This window comes from Podarcis filfolensis, assembly GCF_964270895.1.
Source record: "Podarcis filfolensis genome assembly, chromosome: 2".
NCBI classification, from domain to species: domain Eukaryota; kingdom Metazoa; phylum Chordata; class Lepidosauria; order Squamata; family Lacertidae; genus Podarcis; species Podarcis filfolensis.
The window spans coordinates 8,576,164-8,599,428 of record NC_139605.1 but is presented as its reverse complement, the minus strand read 5'-3'; the positions used below and the strand labels follow the sequence as shown (position 1 = coordinate 8,599,428).

Sequence of the window (23,265 nt, the reverse complement as noted above, 5' to 3'; positions counted from 1 at the left end):
AATTTTGGGGGGAAAAAGCACTGTTTCAAACCATAACAAGTGGACCCTTGTGCTAAAAAGCCATTTATCCAGCCTGTTGGAGCAAAAATGTCTCCAGAAAGTGCAGAGATTGGGCGTCTTTCACATCCCAACAGGAACGATATTCCATAGAAGAGGGGCAGCCACTCTCAAGGCCCTGCTCAGAGTCACTGTGCAAAAGGGCTTCTGAGATCTTGCGGATATGCAGAAGAGACACTCCCACAGACTGCAGGGATCTCGTGGTGTATAAGGCATAAGCCCCTCTCTGGTTTTTGGTACATGGGACCTTGAACTTGGCCCAGGAGCTGACTTGTAGCCTGTGGGAAATTCGCTAGCAGGGTGATCAGCACTGGCGGTCATTTGTCCCCACAAGCATGTTGACTTTCTGCACCGTCTTTTGCAGAAGCCATTCCACTAGGGAAACTAGGATGCGGCTGAGGGACTTTGGCTTAGGGCAGCATTGACTTCCTCTCTGTGTTTCAGATGCCGTCTCAGGGGACAGCCACCAGGCCCCTTGAGACAGATGAGGCTTCACCAGACAACTCCCAGAGACAAAGCTACGTGGACTGAAATGAGATGGGGACATGATTTTGCTGGGAAAGGCTTTATTTTTAAAAAATGTTTGTTGGGTAAAACTCCTGCAGGAAAGGGAGGCGTTGGAAGGAGGTATTCCAGAGGACCTGTAAGCAGGTTCAAGATTTTGGCGGATTCTCCAGGGTGAGGGAATGTCCTAACTGCATATCGGATTCTCAGAACACCTCCCTCTGTGCGTTGTTTCTGTCAACTTGGCACTTGAATGGGATGGACATCCTGTTTTCCTGAGACTCTGAAGAGCCTTCCTTGTGTGGCGGAACGTTCTCCCCCTCTCCTCTCCCCACATGTGTTCTGGGGTTTCCCTCTTGATTGGTGGCATCTCTCAGGGGGTCTTGCAGCAGAGGACTTTTGCCATCATCTGCTACCTGGCTGCTTTTTAACTGGAGGTGCCAGGGATGGAGAGCGGGATCTTCCTGCAATGCTTGTGCCCTGTCCCTGAGCCAGTCGTCTTCCTCTCATCTGTCCCTCACAGCCAACGGAACGACGCTCCCAATTCACCCCTGTTCCTTGCTTCCTCCTGAGGGACTGGAAATGGCTGAAGGTAAGTGAGGTGTTCCCTTGAGCAGGGTGAATGTAATGACGAGCTAAGGATCAAAGCACACCTGAGCATGTGCAGAGTGCATTTGCCGCATCACTAAGCAACTTCCCAGCCCCGTTTAATTTGTCTCAACCATTTCTATACAGCTTGATTGCCATTGTCTCTAAGCAGTGCGCAAAGTATTCCGTACAATGAAAAAGAGTGGAAATTATAAAATAAGCCTGCTAGGATGATGGTGATGATGATGATGTCTTCAGTAAGTTCAACAGGGAGAAGGGCCCGTCTGACCACAACCTGGAAGGGAGTTCCATAAAATTGGGCCCACAATGGAGTGCTTTATATCCCACCTTTACGCCAAGGAGCTCCAGGTTCTCCCCTTCCTCTTATAACCCCAGAACAACCACCCTGTGAGGTGGGCTAGGCAGAGAGCCCGGGACTGGCTCAAAGTCACCAGTGAGCTTCATGCCCGAGTGGGGATTTGAACCCTGGCCTCCCAGGTCCTGGTCCCACACTCTAACCACTACACTACACTGTCTCTCAGCAGCTGCTTAGGGATGGGACTGGGGGCTGTGATTTTGCAAGGCTTGGCATTGCAATATCAGGAGTGGGAGCATGTGTGGGGTCTTGGGCGTCCATCTTTAAATGGCGTTTTCCGGGACAGCAGAACCTGAGTGGGGGATGTTTGGCTCAACTCTACCAGACACAGATGTTGTTGAGCAAGATCTCCCTGCAAAAAAAGAGAATGTTTTAAAGCTATTTTTTAAGGAAATTTGCCAAAAAAACCACAACACTGCTGATTCGAGCTGCCATATGTCCGGATTTTTCCAGACATTTAAACCGATTTTTTAAAATTCTGCCCAGACACTATTTTCAAAAGACATGAAATTCTGCCCGCATGCTATTTTCAATGTGATGCTCAAGCTGGTGACCCTTAGATTGAGAGTCCAGCACTATCCAGAGGACACCCCATTTGATGCCCCCGATATGCAGTACAGAATTCAGCTTGTAAATAAGGAACGTCAATGCATCAACCTTAAACACATTTATAACAGGGCAGAAGCCCCACTCAAGTCAATGGGGTTTATTTCTGACCAAGTGTAAAGAAGGTGAGGCTCTATTTGCAGAGGATATTTGAAGCTGACGCCTTGTTCAATTTCTTTTACATTTTCTTCCCGTCTGAGGTCTCCAGAGCAAGGAGGTCTGCTGCCTGATGTGGGTGAAGGGGTTCATTTTTTTGTCCTCTATTAATCCAATGATGCATGCATTTTCACAGCTGCATAAGGTCTTGTGGGGAGAGGAAGGTTTCCTAGAATTGCGGAGTTGCGACGGGTCCTGAGGGTCCTCTAGTCTCACCCCCTGCAGTGCAGGAAACATTTGCCCAACGTGGGGCTCAGACCCACAACCCTGGGATTAAGAGTCTCATCCTCTGCCAAATCAGACATTTGAAAAGGAAAACAAGATTGAAGGTGAGAAAATTTATTAGGACTCCTGAAAGTGTGACTGTCTCTTTAAGAAGTAAGCTGCAGAGGGAATTCTGGGGAAAGGAAGGAAAATGCAAAGCAAGAGCAACCCGTTTTTGTTTTGTTATTTCTGCTGATTTTGACTGGAATGAATCCTCTCAAAGGGCCCTTGGAAAACTGCCCAACCTGCTCTTGGCGGGTAAATGTTTTTTACGTCAGTCACTCTGGTCTGGAGAGAAACTCCTGCTGGGCCTGAGAGGCAGATTTAGTCTCCTCAGGAGATCCTGAGGTGGGTTTTATAATTTCCCCCCAGACGAAAGAAAGGGAGGAGGGTCTCTCCAGAGAACGAGGCTCCTGAGAACGTGTAGAGTTCGGCTCCTGAGTCAGCGTCAGAAAAGGACACACGTCCCCCTTCATAGTCCAGAGTCACCCGGATCCTCCTGGGCTTCTCCCTCAGGGACAGAAGAGAGGGATCAGGGGAGATGCAGGCCAAGTACTTCCCTCCCGTCTTCCCCAAAGCCCAGATCCCCTCCTCAGGGAATAAGAAGAAGAAGCCCTTTCTCCTCACAGACTTCCTGGCGACCCCCAAAGCCCAATATTCCCCACTTCCCACAGTCACTTCCCAGAAATGTCTGCCTGTTGTGAATCCCTCACGTCCCAACACACAAGAGAAGAAGCTGAATCTCTCAGGATTATCAGGCAGGGCTTGAGGTGTGTCTCCCCTTCTCACGCTTTTCTGATCCTCGGACAGGATGAGTTCAGGATGGGCTGTGTCTGGATCCAGAGTGACATTTGCTGTTGGGGAGAAATGAGGGAAAGAGAAGATTAGGCAGAGTCAGCTGAGAGACAGAAATTGACATCTTCATTTAAAAAAACCGAATTCCCTTTCAGATCAAGGGGATTTCTTTGCATCACATGCTAGACTGAGACCCTCCTCTCAACCCAGGCATTTTCTAAGAGGAAAAACTACCCAGGAAACCTTTTACTCATCTCTTCTGTGTTATCTAAGGGGAAAGAGAGGAGAATTGGAGGAGGCAGGAGAGGAGAGAAGCTGCTTTCCTCTGACAATCTCTGTGGAAACTGGCCTTTGGGGAACTCTTGATTGGGCTGGGAGATGAAGACCCCCCTGTAATAATTATTAATAATAATAATATCACATTTGATTCCTGCCCTTCATCCATAGGTCAGGGTGGTTCACAGCATAAAACTACAACATAAAACCACATATAGGCCTCCCCTCACTTTCGTGGGGGTCACGTTCTGGGCCCTCGTGCCCACAAGTGAAAATGGTGTTAAATGGGGAGCCTGTTTATTCCTGCTCCCCATCTCTCTCACCCACTTGATCTCTCCTTTCCTTCCTCTCTACCATCTTGGAAGTTTAGGCCTTGCCGCCAAGGAAGAGGAGGCAGATGGCAGGGCAATTTTACAAAGGACTGCTTATTCCATGCTTCTCTTTTGGATTTAATATATACCATAAGACTAGTTCCCTGGGAGAAGGAGGAGTAACTCAAAAGTTAGGGGCTAAGACAGTTACGATAGGCAAGTGTAGGGTTATTTTGAAAAGCAAAAAAAGAGGACACATTTGCCAACTTTGACTTTTAACCATGGAGTGCTACGATGACTCATTTGAAATACCCCTACTCTATGTTGGCTTTCGAAGCTGTGCTTTATTGCTAGTAGCAATGTTCTTAATTTTCAACAACAAAATAACAATAATACATATTGCTCCCTCGCTTGCCACATGAAAGTATTTGGACTCACGTTCACATGTTTGTGCACAGAAAGATTTATTAAACTGTTAAACATGCACATATGGACTCTCATTAACGGCAGGGGGATGTTAACTCTTGCCCTCCCAGACTCCTTCGCCAAGATCTTGTAGCTGAGTCAGTGTCCTTTTAGTTCAGCCACAAGAGAAGGGTTTTATGCAGGATGTCGCTAGCTTAAGATGCTGCTCTGTTGCGATTCTCTGCTGCAGATTAGTTTAGCCGGGTGCCTTAGATCTGAGTCTAATGCTCTGTGCTTTTCCCCACAATCAAACAGTATATAAATTTTATGAAATAAAGCAAAATCTATAAAATTGAGGGGGATACCAGGATAATAGTCTATCTGGAAAAATAAATTCTGTGACCTGCGTGAGACACCTGACAAGATAGAAAGAATGACAAAAGACAGCACAGTTAGTTCTGAAAATGAAATCCTTGTGGAATTGTCTGCCAAATAATTTTAAATCAATGAAAGTACTTGGGATTGCTTTCCTTACTTTGTTTGGATCATCTTATGCTTGTGAGCAGCTGTTTTTAGCTTTGAATTATACCAAATCTTACACCAGAAACAGACTAACAGAAGACTTGAGTGCTGCATGTATTGCCCTCAAACTTACGAACTATGAGCCAAGGTTAGACAAATTATCAACATGCATACAACAGCAAAAATCATATTAATTGTTCAAAAGCATGCCAAATACAAACTTTTACATTTCAATAAAAAGTTGTTTGTATCACTGAAAGCTCTGTTATTGTGTTTTTCTTTTAAAACCAAAGGTGTTAATGTATGAGTTGTTTCTATCTAAACTAAAACCTCAGTATTCAGGTTAAATTGCCGTGTTGGCACTTAGTGAAAAATAAGTGGGTTTTGGGTTGCAGTTTGGGCACTGGGTCCATAAAAGGTTTGCCACCACTGGTCTATAGGCAGGAATGGAACTCAGACTGGTGTGCAGGTTCGTCGCAGGGACAAGCTCTGCCCCCAGTCCAAGCCTTCAACCTCTCTCCCAGTTCATTCATGGGACAGACAAAGAACCCAAACAGCACTAGAGGACTGTTTCCCTGAGTGACGCCATTGATGGGGGTCCCAAAGTCTGCAGAGCAGACGGTTCAACACCCATGAAATATCAGTCCCCACCCCTCCAGTCAAATTGTTCCTCTCCTGGAAATTTACCTTTCTGAATCTGCTCACTGAATAGCAGAGCATCTGAGGAAGCAGAAAGATATAAAGTGTAAGGGCAACACTCTTCCACCTGAAATAAATCTCCGTACAAAATTAACACTTCATAATGTAGCATCCTTAAATTCTAGTATTATTATTAAATAGTAGAAAAATAATTAAAAACAAGAAAATCATAGGAAGAATCTATGAAAATAGCTAAAGCTTTAAAACACAGCTATAATAAAGCAAGCTTACAAATAGCAAAATAAAAACATTCAGCATGAATCCTGCTGGTCTCTGAACTTTGTCCCTGAAATTGGGCTCTACATTCTTGGACTGGAGGGGAGGCAGAGCAATAGGAATCCCGTAAAAGGATGCAGAGGGGAGATGGAGGCAGCCTTAACATCTTCCCCAAGTAAAGGGGGGGGGGGGAGAGAGAACAACTAAAAACAACATTGTGAAACGTAAGGAGAAGTGAAGTTTGATGAGGGAGGATTGGCAGAGCTCTCAGGCAAAAGGAAGCCCTTCCTCACAAACCTTCTACAAGTCTTTAAGGTTCTTCACAAGCATAATTGTTCCCTTTGGGGCTCATGTGCTCTTGCTTCCACTCTCAATGGGGGAACTCTCAGGAGATCTTGAAGGCTGAAGCCCTAGATATGGCAGCTGCAGGGGGACGTCTGAGGAGGAGGCGGCTCAGGCCTTGGCTCCACGGCTGAGAAACAAGCCTGAGCAGGAGGCAGAGGGGGAACTGGGGGCTTCTTAATGCCCTTTGACTCCATTCAGAGCAGGAGATCCTTCAAAAGGACAAACTCAGATTGTGCAGACAAGGAAAAGGAGGTTTTGTATAACTGTAAACAGATGCACATTGAATGAAAAAAATCCTAACTTTGCTCTACACTCTGGTTGAGGCTTTCTTTACAGGATCCAGCGTCACAATATACATGGGCCATTCTGGGGGACAGGAAATGAAGGCTGGAGCACCAAGAAGGAAGGTATCCTGGGGTTACTCAATTCCATGCAATAAGAGCCTGGCATGTTCAGTTCTGAAGAAGTAGCAGAATTCCCAGTGTGAAATCCTGGCAGCCATTTTTCATTACCTTTCCATTGTTTCATTGCATCCTCCACAAGGTGATTTCGATCACACGATTCCAAGATCCTGTTCCTCAGTTCTGGAGGGAAAGCCAGTGGCTTCTCTGGACTCCCTCTTTCCTCATACCTGGTGAAAAGGAAAACAATGAATGGCCCCATTGTGGCCCCATCTCCCTAATTATTGCAGGCGATTTCAATAAGACAAACAAAGTGGAAGTTTATTTCCCAACAGGTTTATTTCCACCACAGATGAGACCTCAGTCCAAAACCCCTGAGGACGGCTGTCAGTGGCTTCGTAAGGATGCTAGACAGCACAAGGGACAAGATGTAACCCCAAGTGACACCACCGGAGGACTCCCATGGCTTCAAACAATGCTGCCCCATAACTTAAGTCCCAGGACTTAAGAACCAAATCCCTGAAGTGGAATGCCTGCAACCCCTCCCTCTCTGAGCCTCCCCAGAGGATATGACCCCCTCTCTCACCCAGGAAGGGCACAACTCCATGCCCCATGGGACTCTCCCTCCAGAGGCATCAAACAACTAGACTTTCACCCCCCCACTCAAGACCACCTTCAGCCTCTCACAGTGGAAACGCTCCCAAGAAAAAGAACCCACCCATTCTAGACCAACAGACCTTCCGTCCCTAAGTGACTCAAAGGGGCTGAGTTACCAGATTTCTTCTAGTTGCCTTCTAGTTGGACACTGAAATATGTCATAAGCTCTTCCCAAGCATCTTTGGGACTTTCTCTTCTAGTTGTTTGAAATGACCAAAAAGAAAAGAGCCCCCATCCCTTTGTGAAGTGATGTGGGGAGGGAGGGAGGAGGCAGCTGACCTTGAACCTTAGAGAGAGAATTGGGGGGCTACAAGTTCACCCCCCAAAGTTCAGAAGAGGGGGCTCTACTTTCACCTGTGAGGTGCCTCAGGGAGTGAGTCCTACAGTCTCCCCCCCTGCAGCCTCTGGAGGGCCATGTCTGAGGTTCTTGCATCTCAGCTTCAAAGAGTGATGCTAATGGAAATGAGCCAGATCCACTTACCTCTGCAAGGTCCTTCTCACATCCTAGAGGGAAAAAGAGAAGGGAATTCACTGCACACCACAGGCCACACTAGGAAGACCCCTTCAGACCCTGGCCCTCGGATGTCAGTCTGCCTGGCACATGCCAAGGTTTTGGATACGAATGGCTGAATCAGCCAGTTTTGGTTTCTCACAGCTTTTATTTTTCCATTCTGAAATTATGAATTTTTCCAATATCAAGTTCTTCACATTTCCAAATCAGTTTGCAATGATTATTTTTAATCCTTATGAACATCCATCAGCATTTAAGGGAATTTCACATTTATGGATTCAATAGAAGATTCCACTACATCTCTTGTCTTAGATTATAATTTATTAACTTTAATCCAGTTTGCATTGTGGAATTCAGACATAAGTAAGCCTACAGGATAATCCTGCCAGGGCACTGCCCCAGTCCCCAAATTTCAAATTCTGTTTTCCATCTGGAAATTAAAAAAAGCACCTGCAGCATAAAATGCCTCCCACGGGGTAATAAAACAACTCCGTGTTTCTTTGGGCTCATCCACACTTCTGCTTTTCCTGTGCCCAGAAAACACGAGTCCAAGGGGTTTTGCCTTTGCCCTGCCGCTTTCCCTCAGGAAAAACCTGCTCCTTAGTGCAACATCAAAGCAAACGTCAATCCGGAGAAAACCTGGCTGAGGTTTGCTCTAATTCTGCAGTAAACAGTGGGTTTTCCTGGAGGAAAGGGGTGGGACAAGCAGCAGTCTGGATGTGTCCCTCTGTCTTGCTCTTTGGTCACTGTGACTGAGCAACATTTTGGGCCGATCTGAGGCGCTGGGGCTTTTGGCAGCATCCTCCAGCCCTTTCCTTGCTCCGCCATCCCCTTCCCTCTCTTCTCCACTGGAGGTTTGGCTTTGCCCACGGCTGGAAGAGGAACTGCTCCTCAAGATTTCTGGAGGCTCTCGGTATCCCAGCGGCCCCCTGCCTCCCTCCCCTGTTCCGATGGCAGTCCCCTGACAGATTCAACAGAAGATTCCACTCCATCTCTTGTCTTAGATTATAATTTATTAACTTTAATGCAGTTTGCATTGTGCAATTCAGACGTAAGTAAGCCTACAGGATAATCCTGCCAGGGCACTGTCCCAGTCCCCAAATTTCAATTTCTGTTTTCCACCTGGAAATTAAAAAAGCACCTGCAGCATAAAATGCCTCCAAAGGGGTAATAAAACAGCTCAGTGTTTCTTTGGGCTCATCCACACTTCTGCTTTTCCTGTGCCCAGAAAACACGAGTCCAAGGGGTTTTGCCTTTGCCCAGCCGCTTTCCCTCAGGAAAAACCTCCTCCTTAGTGCAACATCAAAGCAAACGTCAGTCTGGAGAAAACCTGGCTAAGGTTTGCTCTAATTCAGCAGTAAACAGCGGGCTTTCCTGGAGGAAAGGGGTGGGACAAGCAGCAGTCTGGATGAGTCCCTCTGTCTTGCTCTTTGGTCACTGTGACTGAGCACCATTTTGGGCTGATCTGGATCCATTGTGAAGGAGAACAACCCAGACATCATGGAGGAAACGGGAAGAGAAGCTTGGTCAAGAGACTGGCTCATGTCAGAAGGAGGCCTGAACGCATCCTAGACGAAGCCCCACATAGCTGAAAGGCATTCGGAGACAAAGCATCAGCAAAGAGCAGAAGATGAGCTCCTGTTCCATCAAAAATTTCTAGTCTCCATTCAGGTCAGTTAAGCATTCCACGTCTCTTAGGTATTTCTGTCCATAACAAACCTGACTAGAGGCTCCATCAACTGAGTCCCTGCACTCCTTGCATGCATGAAAGGGGCACATAAAGGATTGGATGCAGCCTTTTCCTGGAGCCTTGGGCTGTTCCTGCCACCATCTTACCTGCAGGAATTCACTCGCTGGCTGCTGACTCTTCTCCTCCATCTCCTGGATGATCCTCTCAAGAGAGGAGAGTTTCCTGGAGAGTCTGGCCAGCTGCTCATCCCTTCTCCCTCCAATCTCCTTCTCCACCTCTTCCACATCATTCAGCAGACGTTTCTCTTGTTCTTCCAGGAACTGGCGCAGTTCTCTGAACTTCTCCACAGCCTTCAGCCTCTCCATTTCTGTTAACTTCTGCAAGAAAAGAGGAGGTCTCAGTGTGGAAGGTGCTCAGCCTTCAAAACATCAGGAAGAGAATTTTGAGAATTCCACAGGAAGGACACTTCTGATTTTTCAGAGACATGAAACGTCCAGTTACTAAAGAAGTAAACCTTTATTTTGAGGGGAGGCCCTCCCCATTGCTGTTTCTGTTGATTTCTATTTTGCAGAGGGCTACAACCTAAAGGAAGGAGCTTTTTTCATAGCCATGGATGTTCCCTGCATGTTTTGGGGCATGGCATAACCAGAGTTCTAAATTGTTCAGAGAACATTCATGGACATAAAACACCCCTCAGTTTAGGCTGGTTCCATTTAGGTGTAGGAAGGCACCAGAAACAGAGGAGGAGGAGGACAAAGTGCAGAGTTCATCCCCATAGCTCCCTTGTTTTCTATAAAGGTTCAAAACGGCCTGAGTTTCCTAAAGATGAAGGAGAGCACACATTTAGAAAGACAATTCTTTAGTAAGATTTATGGTAAATCAGGAGTTGAATTGACCTGCTTACACCCTCTCAGCTCACAAGTTCTCTGGCTTCTCTTTGACTGCTTTTTAACATAATAAATGACAATGGGAAATAAACTCAATTTAGCTGCATTCAAAGGTGAACTTACCTAATTCGCTATTGCTGGAAAAATATGGAGAATGAAACAGAGCAATCTTTTGAAATTCACACCTCTGAATTTTTCAAGGTTGAACAAGCCAGGTAATGTTCACAAAAAATGTATTTATGAAGGTAAAGTACATTTCAAAATATTTATACAAGGAGGTAGCCACCCTAATATCTAATTCATTTTCAGAATAATAAATGAATAAACAAACTGATATGGAAAAGGAGAAAGAGGAAGAAGCTGAAATGGGCAGATTTCCCCATCCCTCCTCAGTCCTGACTCGACTCTTCAAGTGCCTGTTCCCTCACTAGTAATAAGAGTGGCACTTACCAGGAGCAAAACAAAAAAAAAATTTCCTTCCAGTAGCACCTTAAAGACCAACTAAGTTAGTTCTTGGTATGAGCTTTCGTGTGCATGCACACTTCTTCAGATACAGTGTGCATGCACACGAAAGCTCACACCAAGAACTAACTTAGTTGGTCTTTAAGGTGCTACTGGAAGGAAAAAAAAAATTTTGTTTTGACTATGGCAGACCAACACGGCTACCTATCTGTAACTTACCAGGAGGTCTTTGCTTTCCTTGTCCAGGGCTGCTTGATAGGCCAGAATTTCCTCTCTCTCTTTCCTCAGAATCTCCAGGTGGCTACAGATCATTCCCTAAAGAGAAAAGGAAAAACTCAGGTTTGATAGAGACACATAGAGAGAAGATTAATATTATACAGGCTTCATGGCTCCAGTGGCCTTGCTATAATAGTGAAGTACTTTACTAGAGGAAATAAAAGTACAACATTTTTGGGTCTAAGGCTCCCTGGACCAACTACCTTCTTTCTGCGGTGTCCCTGTGGGACTCGGGATCCCAGTTAGGTCCCCCCTTGCTTGCAGAGCTTGCAGCCCCTCACCCTTTCTCGAACACCCTCCCTTGTGGAGGGCTCTCTCAGCCTCCTCTCCCCTCTCCTTAGGAGTCCTCCTCTTGGTCTCTGAGCTGTCCCAAAGAGAGGTGCCTTCTCACGCTGCCCCACAGGGACTTGTCTGTCCCTTCCCAACAGCAAGGTTCCCTTGCCTGTTTGCTTGCTTCCTCCGAGGGCGCCTCAGCTCCTAGCAGCCAACACCCCCTGGCCAGCCCCAGAGGCACCATTCGCCAGCGGAGCTTGTAGCCAGGGCTGCTGCAACAAAGAGCTGCGCAAGCCTTTGGGAGGCAGCTATGGCATCCGAGGAGGGAGGGAAGGAAAGAGGGACAGAGGCCAGTGTTGCCAGCAGCACCCTTGAGCTTCATTCAGGGCACCCCAGGTGCCACAGCACACGGGTTGAAAAGCACGGCAGAACTGGGATGGGAAAGTTATCTAGTGCAACTACAGTGGCACCTCCGGTTGCAAACACTTCAGGTTACAAACTCCGTTAACCCAGAAGTAGTACCTTGGGTTGAGAACTTTACCTCAGGATGAGAACGGAAATCACGTGCCAGCAGGTTAAGAACAGTTTCAGGTTAAGAACAGACCTCCAGAACAAATTAAGTTCTTAACCCAAGGTACCACTGTAAGTAGTCTGGAGAAGAGCAGAGGCAGCCATGCTTGCTCCTTTGAACTTCTCTGCGGATAGTCCCAGCCTGACTTCTCATCTTGAGGTCCCAGGGAGAAGTGGGAAGAGGAGGAGGAGGAAGGGCTAAGGCAGGGTCCAGAATGAGAATTTTATTTTTTTATATACACTATAATAGCACAGGTCCCATTCTGAGTTGTCATGGAAAAGTCATCTTTCCCCCTAGTCTTTGCAGATGCTACTCTGGAACCACGGAGTCCTTTACTATTTGGGATGGAAGGAGATCCTCAACACACACCCACACCCCGCCTGAAACATCATTGCACAGGCCCCACAGCAACCCCAGAATGAGCGTGCTCCACACCAGTAGGAGCTTCCACCACCCCCACTCCTAAATCTGCTTCCAACAGTTACTTGGGGGGAGGATCCTGCACCATTTGGTCAATTCCTGGCCACCATTCCCCCCCAGCTGATCCCTTGCTGCTCTCTGCTTTGCAGGGCATTGAGGAGGGATCCTGCTAGCCAAAAGAGACATGTACTTAGTTGTGTATGTGCAAGTTACATTTGCAGTGTTCTTCATATGTACAAAGCAACCTTGCTGGGGGATGTGATTGAGGTTAACCCTTTCTCTCCCTCCCACGGTCCCAGTACAAATCTTTCAAGCTGCTGTGAGTATTTCAAGGGAAAATCCCTTTGACACCCTGGCAGAGAGAAAGACTTCAACTCCCTCCTCCCAGGAGTCCTCAGGCTTCCTCTTGGCTGCTTTTTACATAATAAACTGTTAGAGGCGGTTTTTCTTCTGGTGGCAGACAGAATCAGACTGGTGTAAAACACTCAAACAAAGGTTTTGTTACAGCTATACAAAAACAACAAACACAATGCATGTGGGTGTTCTCTCTCTGCAGGCAAATTCAAACTGCAACTTCTCCTTTTGTACTCATCACAGCTGTACCTCTTCAGCCTAGAAAACCACACCCAGAACTCACAGAAAAAGTTCTTAAAGTTACAATCATCTTTTCTGTTTCTTTGCAGAATGACTCCTAAAATAAACAACCACCAATTCATGTCATGCCTACTTTGGAGAATTAAAAAGGAAACTTCCCAAGAAGAATCCACAGCTATTTCTCCCCCTCAAGATCCAGGGATCTCCTACCTTGTATTCCTCCAAAGCCTCCTTCAGAGGAATCACCTTGTGATTTTCATGTTCCTTTGATTTGTCACACACCAGGCAGATGGGGGCTTCGTGGACTTTGCAGAAGAGCTTGAGGGGCTCCTGGTGCTCCTCGCAGACTCCTCCTTTCCCTCCTTCCTCCTTTCCCTCTTGAAGGCTGAGATTCTGGGCTATTTCCACCATATTAGCCAGTTGCCGGTTGGGGATGAGGCTCCTTCTCTGGACTCTTTCTCTGCACTGAGGGCAGGAAGCCTCTGCCTCCGATTCCCCCCAGCTCTGGATCAAGCAGGATCGGCAGAAATTGTGCCCACACTCTGGGATGATCACTGGATCCTTAAAATAGTCCAGGCAGATGGAGCAAGTGGCTTCATCGTGGAGACGCTGGATGTGACCCCCTGCAGCAGCCATGGCTCTTTCGCTCTGAAGACCAGAGTTAAGTTTCCTTTTCTCAGTTTTCAGCTACTGGGAGTTTCCCTTCCTGGAAATGACTCAGAAACTCAGTAACCACGTGATCTTTTTCTTTTTCTTTTTTAAATGTCCCCAGGTCTTTGCATTTGCTGAATGTTTTCTCAAGTAGCAGCTAATGCTCCTTGATTGCTTCCCATGCTTTCGATTACACAGAAACACAGACGTACCTAGTAAATTGTGGTATTCATAACATTTTAATTAAGATGCTTCATTTTGGCTAGGTTGTGTCCCATAAACAATAAAAATGTGTCCTTTGGGTGAATGTATGTATCCACGCATGTACATCTGTGTGTACTGAATGATTTAAATACACTCTGCTGGGATACTGTTTATGAAAACAATCTCATAGAATCATAGAGTTGGAAGAGACCACAAGGGCCATCGAGTCCAACCCCCTGCCAAGCAGGAAACACCATCAGAGCACTCCTGACATATGGTTGTCAAGCCTCTGCTTAAAGACCTCCAAAGAAGGAGACTCCACCACACTCCTTGGCAGCAAATTCCACTGTCGAACAGCTCTTACTGTCAGGAAGTTCTTCCTAATGTTTAGGTGGAGTCTTCTTTCTTGTAGTTTGGATCCATTGCTCCGTGTCCGCTTCTCTGGAGCAGCAGAAAACAACCTTTCTCCCTCCTCTATGTGACATCCTTTTATATATTTGAACATGGCTATCATATCACCCCTTAACCTCCTCTTCTCCAGGCTAAACATGCCCAGCTCCCTTAGCCGTTCCTCATAAGGCATCGTTTCCAGGCCTTTGACCATTTTGGTTGCCCTCCTCTGGACACGTTCCAGTTTGTCAGTGTCCTTCTTGAACTGTGGTGCCCAGAACTGGACACAGTACTCCAGGTGAGGTCTGACCAGAGCAGAATACAGTGGCACTATTACTTCCCTTGATCTAGATGCTATACTCCTATTGATGCAGCCCAGAATTGCATTGGCTTTTTTAGCTGCCGCGTCACACTGTTGCCTCATGTCAAGTTTGTGATCAACCAAGACTCCTAGATCCTTTTTACATGTACTGCTCTCAAGCCAGGTGTCACCCATCTTGTATTTGTGCCTCTCATTTTTTTTTGCCCAAGTGCAATACTTTACATTTCTCCCTGTTAAAGTTCATCTTGTTTGTTTTGGCCCAGTTCTCTAATCTGTCAAGGTCGTTTTGAAGTGTGATCCTGTCCTCTGGGGTGTTAGCCACCCCTCCCAGTTTGGTGTCATCTGCAAATTTGATCAGGATGCCCTTGAGTCCATCATCCAAGTCGTTGATAAAGATGTTGAATAAGACCGGGCCCAAGACAGGACCCTGTGGCACCCCACTAGTCACTCTGTTTATTTTTATTTTTTATTCTTATATAAGGAATAATTTCTCGACTTTATAAGGAAATTTGACAAGGTGCCCCATATAAGGAAAGTCAATTTCTCGACTTTAAGAAAGCCGACTTCATAAAACTTAGGGAAGTGCTTGGTGAGATCCCATGGACAGTAATACTAAAAGGAAAGGGAGTTCATGATGGCTGGGAGTTTGTTAAGAGGGAGATAGTAAAAGCACAACTTCAGGCAATACCAATGAGACGGAAACATGGAAGGTGCCTAAAGAAGCCAGGGTGGCTATCTAAAGAACTTTTAACTGAGTTAAGATTAAAAAAGGATGTGTACAAAAAATGGAAAAGGGGGGAAACCACCAAAGAGGAATTCAAACAAATAGCCAGCACGTGTAGACACAAAGTCAGAAAAGCTAAAGCACAGAATGAACTCAGGCTTGCTAGAGAGGTTAAAAGCAACAAAAAAGGCTTTTATGGGTATGTTCGTAGCAAAAGGAAGAACAAAGAAACAGTGGGGTCACTCAGAGGAGAAGATGGTGAAATGCAAACAGGGGACACAGAAAGGGCTGAACTCCTCAATGCCTTCTTTGCCTCAGTCTTCTCCGATAAAGAAAACAATGCCCGACCTGAAGAATTTGGAGCAAATGATTCAGCAGAGGAAACACAGCCCAGAATAACTAAGGAGATAGTACAAGAATACTTGGCTAGTCTAGATGTATTCAAGTCTCCAGGGCCAGATGAACTGCATCCAAGAGTATTAAAAGAACTGGCAGATGTGATTTCAGAACCACTGGCAGTCATCTTTGAGAATTCCTGGAGAACAGGCGAAGTCCCGGCAGACTGGAGGAGGGCAAATGTTGTCCCTATTTTCAAAAAGGGGAAAAGAGAGGACCCAAATAATTACCGCCCAGTCAGTCTGACATCAATACCAGGGAAGATTCTGGAGCAGATCATTAAGCAAACAGTCTGTGAGCACCTAGAAAGGAATGCTGTGATCACCAATAGTCAGCATGGATTTCTGAAAAATAAGTCATGTCAGACGAACCTGATCTCGTTTTTTGACAGAATTACAAGCCTGGTAGATGAAGGGAACGCAGTGGATGTAGCCTACCTTGATTTCAGCAAGGCATTTGACAAGGTGCCCCATGATATTCTTGTAAAGAAGCTGGTAAAATGCGGTCTTGACTATGCTACCACTCAGTGGATTTGTAACTGGCTGACTGACCGAACCCAAAGGGTGCTCATCAATGGTTCCTCTTCATCCTGGAGAAGAGTGACTAGTGGGGTGCCACAGGGTTCTGTCTTGGGCCCTATCTTATTCAACATCTTTATCAACGACTTGGATGATGGACTCAAGGGCATCCTGATCAAATTTGCAGATGACACCAAACTGGGAGGGGTGGCTAACACCCCAGAGGACAGGATCACACTTCAAAATGACCTTGACAGATTAGAGAACTGGGCCAAAACAAACAAGATGAACTTTAACAGGGAGAAATGTAAAGTATTGCACTTGGGCAAAAAAAATGAGAGGCACAAATACAAGATGGGTGACACCTGGCTTGAGAGCACTACATGTGAAAAGGATCTAGGAGTCTTGGTTGACCACAAACTTGACATGAGCCAACAGTGTGACGCGGCAGCTAAAAAAGCCAATGCAATTCTGGGCTGCATCAATAGGAGTATAGCATCTAGATCAAGGGAAGTAATAGTGCCACTGTATTCTGCTCTGGTCAGACCTCACCTGGAGTACTGTGTCCAGTTCTGGGCACCACAGTTCAAGAAGGACATTGACAAACTGGAACGTGTCCAGAGGAGGGCAACCAAAATGGTCAAAGGCCTGGAAACGATGCCTTATGAGGAACGGCTAAGGGAGCTGGGCATGTTTAGCCTGGAGAAGAGGAGGTTAAGGGGTGATATGATAGCCATGTTCAAATATATAAAAGGATGTCACATAGAGGAGGGAGAAAGGTTGTTTTCTGCTGCTCCAGAGAAGCGGACACGGAGCAATGGATCCAAACTACAAGAAAGAAGATTCCACCTAAACATTAGGAAGAACTTCCTGACAGTAAGAGCTGTTCGACAGTGGAATTTGCTGCCAAGGAGTGTGGTGGAGTCTCCTTCTTTGGAGGTCTTTAAGCAGAGGCTTGACAACCATATGTCAGGAGTGCTCTGATGGTGTTTCCTGCTTGGCAGGGGGTTGGACTCGATGGCCCTTGTGGTCTCTTCCAACTCTATGATTCTATGATTCTAAGGAGATAAAAATGCAACAACTTAGTCCATAAGTCTATACCCATTGAAAACCACAAACCAAAATAAATATCACTACTTCATAAGCCCTGTTCTGCATGTCAATCAACTAAGAAATAAATACGAGTTATAGCACAGCAGTATATAACTGTTTAATTTTCTGTTGTTGTTTTCATATTCATCTCTTGCTTTTTTCATTTTTTTTAAGAAGGGGGATGAAAATGTTGAAAAGGAATGTGTCCATTGTCCAGAAAGACTAAATTCCAGGAATATTACTTGGATCCAGATTCTGCAAATAATAATAATTCTCTCTCTCTCCCTCTCTCTCTCTCTTCCCATCCCCAGAGGGGCTTCTGATTCCCAAACTGGACCTTGTGTTCCAATCAGAAAAAGGAGAAAAGATGTTCTTGCAGGAACCAGAGCCAGGTAAAGGAGGCTGGTGAAATCTGCTGGGTGATGCTTGCAGTTTGAGAAGAGCTCTGGGTGCTGCTGACACCTGACATTCTTTGGCAGCTGCCGGGGGCCACTGTGCTATGGCAAGGGCCACAGCCGATGCCTGCCCTGACTGCTCCCGCTCCCACCACCAGGCTAAAAAATACCTTTAAAGCATGGGTAGGCAAACTAAGGCCCAGGGGCCAGATGGCCAAGGGGACAGGGAGCGGGCAGGTGTGGGGGACTCCCTGATCCTGAATGGGGTAACTGTGCCCCTGAAGGACCAGGTGCACAGCCTGGGTGTCATTTTGGACTCACAGCTGTCCATGGAGGCGCTGGTTAACTCTGTATTCAGGGCAGCTGTCTACCAGCTCCACCTGGTACGCAGGCTAAGACCCTACCTGCCCGCGGACTGTCTTGCCAGAGTGGTGCATGCTCTAGTTATCTCCCGCTCGGACTACTGCAATGCGCTCTATGTGGGGCTACCTCTGAAGGTGACCGGGAAACTGCAATTAATCCAGAATGCGGCAGCTAGACTGGTGACTGGGAGTGGCCGCCGGGAACACATAACACCGGTTCTGAGAGATCTGCATTGGCTCCCAGTACGTTTCCGAGCACAATTCAAAGTGTTGGTGCTGACCTTTAAAGCCCTAAATGGCCTCGGTCCTGTATACCTGAAGGAGCGTCTCCACCCCCATCGTTCAGCCCGGACACTGAGATCCAGCGCCGAGGGCCTTCTGGCGGTTCCCTCATTGCGAGAAGTGAGGCTACAGGGAACCAGACAGAGGGCCTTCTCGGTAGTGGCGCCCGCCCTGTAGAATGCCCTCCCATCAGATGTCAAAGAGATAAACAACTACCTGACATTCAGAAGACATCTTAAGGCAGCCCTGTTCAGGGAAGTTTTTAATATTTAACACTGTACTGTTTTTAACACTTGTTGGGAGCCGCCCAGAGTGGCTGGGGAAACTCAGCCAGATGGGCGGGGTATAAATAATAAATTATTATTATTATTATTATTATTATTATTATTATTATTATTATTATTATCTGGCCCAATCACCTTCTAAATCTGGCCTGCGGACGGTCCGGGAATCAGCATGTTTTTACATGAGTAGAATGTGTCCTTTTATTTAAAATGCATCTCTGCGTTATTTGTGGGGCATAGGAATTTGTTCATTACCCCCCTACCACTGAAAAAATATAGTCCGGCCCCCCACAAGGTCTGAGGGACAGTGGACCGGCACCCTGCTGAAAAAGTTTGCTGACTCCTGCTTTAAAGATTCAGGACTGACATGAGAAGGGACTTCTTCACACACTGCATCGTTAAACAGTGGGATCTGCTGCCACAAAAACTAATTAAGGTCACAAATTTGGCTGGCCTTAAAACAAGTTCATGGAGGATGACTCTGTTTTCCACCTTTGCTCTTGGGGGGGGGGGGGCGATGCCTCTGAATGCCCATTGCTGAGAATCACAAGTGGGGAGGGGGTTGTCGGCCCCCCGGGAGGACAGGATGTTGGACTGTAGGCCTTCGGCCTGTTCCAGCAGAGCTCTTTTTGCATCCTTATAACCCAAAGTTAGAGAGACTCCCTTCAGGAATATGTGGCAGGTGTAAAAGTAAAGGTAAAGGGACCTCTGACCATTAGGTCCAGTCGTGACTGACTCTGGGGTTGCGGCGCTCATCTCGCTTTATTGGCCGAGGGAGCCGGCGTACAGCTTCCGGGTCATGTGGCCAGCATGACTAAGCCACTTCTGGCGAACCAGAGCAGCGCACGGAAACACTGTTTACCTTCCCGCTGGAGCGGTACCTGTTTATCTACTTGCACTTTGACGTGCTTTCGAACTGCTAGGTTGGCAGGAGCAGGGACTGTGTAGACAGTGATAATCAGGATTCCCTGATAACTGTAATTGTTCAGTGTGGGTCACTGAAGTTTCCTGATAATGCAGAAGTTCACCCCCCCAAAAAAAAATTATTTGTGGAACAAACAGCCATGTTTGCTCACTTGGCCGAGTCATCAGAGGGTTGTGAAGAGGCGAGATTCATTGGGAGTCCTTAGGCTAGGAGGTGTTTTGGGCTCGGAGGACAGTCATCCTTATTGCCTCTCTCTGTAAAAAAAGAAGAATGTTAAATCCATGTCTGATTAAAAGAGCAGCGACTGTCCCTGTGGAGTCTGGATAAGGAGAGCTCTAGTGATCAGTCACTTGTCATTCAGCAATGAAGTAGCCATGAAGGATTTGAAGTCTGCTCGCTAGTAATGTAAACGCTACACCAATCTAGATTGGAGACCCTGACACTGTTGGCCGTCAACAACGTCACCTTCCAGCAACTCATGCAGCCAAGCTGGTGCCAAACGTCTTTCTCTGCTTTCCTTTGGAGCACATCAGTGAGGTTTGTTGTCTGGGCAGCCCAGGACCTCCAGATACACTGCCCAGGCTTGCGCCCCAGTGAGATCACTTTGGTGCTGCTGTTGTAAACAAAATATGCCCTTCTTCCCTTATGGGGGTATCCAAGAGCCCGTATAGAGTCCTTAAGTGGGTTCCCTATTGGTAGGAGAAAATAACAGAGGCCAATCAGAGAATATTGAGAAGCAAGGCAGCTAGTAAGCCTGATCTTTATTAAAGCTGTTGCAGCAGGGTGCTCCCCTCACACGCAGGAGGACGGAGGAGGACCCAGAACAAAGTGAGGCATCTGATCAAGGCCTGTATTTTAAAATGAGCTTAAAGATATACCGTATTTTTCGCTCCATAACACGCAGATTTTTCCTCCTAGAAAGTAGGGGGAAATGTCTGTGCGTGTTATGGAGCGAATGCCTACAGATGGCGGGGGAATCTGCTGCAGTTGTGAGCAGTCCGTGGCTCGCTTTGAAACAGTAAGCGGCTCCTGTCAGCTAGCGGAGCCGGGGAGGAGGGAGAGAAGCAGAGCGGGGTTGGCTGCTTTAAAACAACCCCGTCCTCTATGTTCCTCTCTCCTCCCCACTGAGCTGCTAAGTAGCAGCAAAGCTTTTCAGCCAGCCTAGCCGGGAGGAGGGAGAGAAGCAGAGCGGGGTTGGCTGCTTTAAAACAACCCCATGCTCTCTGTCCCTGCCTGCAGTTTTTTGCTGTCCGATTTTGGATTAGCCACTGTAGGGGCTGTGTGTGTGTGTGCTTGAGCTATCGTTCTCCTCCTCCTGCTTCCCGTTCACTCTCCCTGCGCCCCTGCGCTCTCCCTCCGACTTTAGGATTGACACTCTGTGTGTCTGTGTGTGTGTGAGAGGGCTCCTTCTCCTTCTCTTGCTTCCGTTCACTCTCCCTGCGCCCCTGCGACTTTAGAATTGACACTGTGTGTGTCTGTGTGTGAGAGAGGGCTCCTTCTCCTTCTCTTGCTTCCCGTTCACTCTCCCTGCGCCCCTGCGCTCTCCCTCCGTCTTTAGAATTGACACTCTGTGTGTGTGAGAGAGGGCTCCTTCTCCTTCTCTTGCTTCCCGTTCTCTCTCCCTGCGCCCCTGCGCTCTCCCTGCGCCCCTGCGACTTTAGAATTGACACTCTGTGTGTCTGTGTCTGTGTGAGGGCTCCTTCTCCTTCTCTTGCTTCCGTTCACTCTCCCTGCGCCCCTGCGACTTTAGAATCGACACTCTGTGTGTCTCTGTGTGTGTGAGGGCTCCTTCTCCTTTTCTTGCTTCCCGTTCACTCCCCCAGCACCCCTGTGACTTTAGGGCCAGTTCTCTCTCTGCGTGTGTGTGTGTTTTGACCTCACTGCGCTTGTTGGGGGAGAGTGTTGGTCGCAATTTTTCTTGATTTGTCTCAGAGTGGTTACTATCATGGTTTCCTTGCCGGGGAGGAGGGAGAGACGCAGAGCCTGCTTGTTCTAAAGGAGCAAAGCCAGAGAGGAGCCTCTCCTGCATTATTAGCAGCATCCTTCTCCACACACCCCACGCGTGCTCCTTGTCCCTTGAGTTCTTTTCCTTCCCTCCCCACTTAAAACGTGGTTACAAAGCACGGATCCACATGGATCCTCAGGATTTTTGCACTAGGTCACCCCAAATTCACCATCAGATCACATAGCATATCCATGGCTACAGCCTGCACCAAAAAACACACGCACCCACTGTTTCATGGGGCTGCAATGGCGCAAAAACGTGGTTACAAAGCATGGATCCACATGGATCCTCAGGATTTTTGCATTGGGCTACCCCAAACTCACCGTCAGATCACATGTCTGGCCACAGCATGAACCACAAAAATCATACATCCACTGTTTCGTTTAGAATATTTTTTCCTTGTTTTCCTCCTCTAAAAACTACGTGCGTGTTATGGTCAGGTGCGTGTTATAGAGCGAAAAATACGGTATTTGCAAATGTTTCATGCCAGGCAAGAAACCAGCTGGCTAAGTACTTTTTTCAGTTGTTTATCTTTCTGCTCTCCTGGACAAGGGCCCCCCTGATTTATAGCAGTAGCAGGAGACAGGTTTCTCAAAGTCATAAAAGGGAATTACAGGCTGGGAGCAAATGTTACACTGACCCTACAGCCAATAGGAATTTCAACCAGGCTGATTGGACAGAGGCAGCCAAAGGAGGAGCAAGGGGCCTGGGTTGAGGAAATATAAGTGCTGGCCATCAGGGCTGGAGGGGGCAGAGCTTTGGTAACCATATACCACTGTGCCTATCATTTATTTGTCTGACAAATAAATTATTATTTTAATTTCTCTATTGCTGCGTTGAATATTTCATTCCAGCTAAGCGTTAACCACAAGCAGGGTGCTACAAAAGGTGTGCCCGCCCTTATATAGACATTTTAAATTCCCTGCCCTGGAGCTCAAGACCACCCCTCCATACATCATACATACATCACGGAAAAGGTGGTCTACAACGGAAATTTGAATGTTGTTGTTTTTCCTGTCTGCCAGGTTATCTGATAATGCCTTATCTGATTGCCTTTCCTAGTACTCTGCCCATTCCTTTGAGATGGTGATTACCCAGTTCCTGAGACAATGGGAAGGTTCCCTCACCCCCTCCCTCCTTGCAGAGAAAACATTTGGCCAGTTTGGGAGTCAAAATGGTTTCAGGACGGTCCTCCCGTGCTGCTCCAGACATGTGGTCCACACATCCATGTACGTGCCTGGTTGGTACATTTATGAACATTTATTATATTTATAAGACCTTAATTTTTTTATTACATTGCAATCACAGCAGAAAATGGAGAGGCACTCCATTGTCTCTCAAGACAGACAGATGCTGACAACAGCATTCATAGGTTCTTAATTTGTTGGCCCACATTTGGCCCATTACGGCCTCCAGGCAACCAGATCAACTCATTACACGCATCGTATTATATATTTTTATTATCTAGGTTGTTCAACAAAATTTAAATACCGCTTAATTGAAAGAAATAAAAAATCTCTAGGCAGTTTACATAAAATATCTGCAAGAGGGAAGCGAAAAAACCAACAGACTTAAAAGAATAATAATATTATGTATAGAATAAGAGAGCAAGAAGAACATAAATTCATAAAGAAGATTGGAAACTGTTTATTGAGTATATGGAAAATAGTTGTGTACGGCAGCATTAAGATAAATTCAACAGAGTAAATGATTCTTTATGGATGTAATAGTGGAAAATTGATTTGAATGATTATTGTAAAATATGCAGGGATGTAAGATATGTAAAATGAACCATCGAAAGAGAAGAAGGGAAGTCATTGGATATTTCCAGGTTTGCAAAATGTTTATTTGAA

At 46.6% G+C, this 23,265-nt stretch overlaps 2 protein-coding genes across 2 annotated transcripts in view; one reads left to right on the top strand and one right to left on the bottom strand.

Annotated features, from left to right (window-relative positions):
* Nucleotides 1-23,265, top strand: part of LOC310756746 (uncharacterized protein) — a 1,375,527-nt gene that overhangs the window by 449,518 nt on the left and 902,744 nt on the right. The gene's annotated exons all lie outside the window — the stretch shown is intronic.
* On the bottom strand, nucleotides 2,180-13,752 carry LOC310756899 (zinc finger protein RFP-like). Its single transcript, XM_083601828.1, has 7 exons — nucleotides 13,073-13,752; nucleotides 10,948-11,043; nucleotides 9,526-9,756; nucleotides 7,660-7,682; nucleotides 6,633-6,751; nucleotides 5,548-5,580; nucleotides 2,180-3,405 (listed from the first exon to the last, which is right to left on the bottom strand). The coding sequence occupies exons 1-7, from the start codon at nucleotides 13,496-13,498 to the stop codon at nucleotides 2,885-2,887; spliced, it is 1,449 nt and encodes a 482-aa protein (XP_083457954.1). The 5' UTR covers nucleotides 13,499-13,752; the 3' UTR covers nucleotides 2,180-2,884.

Bases quoted from the DNA above. Each gene is read 5' to 3' on its own strand.
- LOC310756899 (XM_083601828.1), bottom strand. From the start codon at position 13,498: ATGGCTGCTGCAGGGGGTCACATCCAGCGTCTCCACGATGAAGCCACT. The intron at 7,683-9,525 runs GTAAGATGGTGG...TTTTCCCTCTAG, and splicing joins CAGCGAGTGAATTCCTGCAG to GATGTGAGAAGGACCTTGCA. The intron at 3,406-5,547 runs GTAAATTTCCAG...TCTCCCCAACAG, and splicing joins CAGTGAGCAGATTCAGAAAG to CAAATGTCACTCTGGATCCA.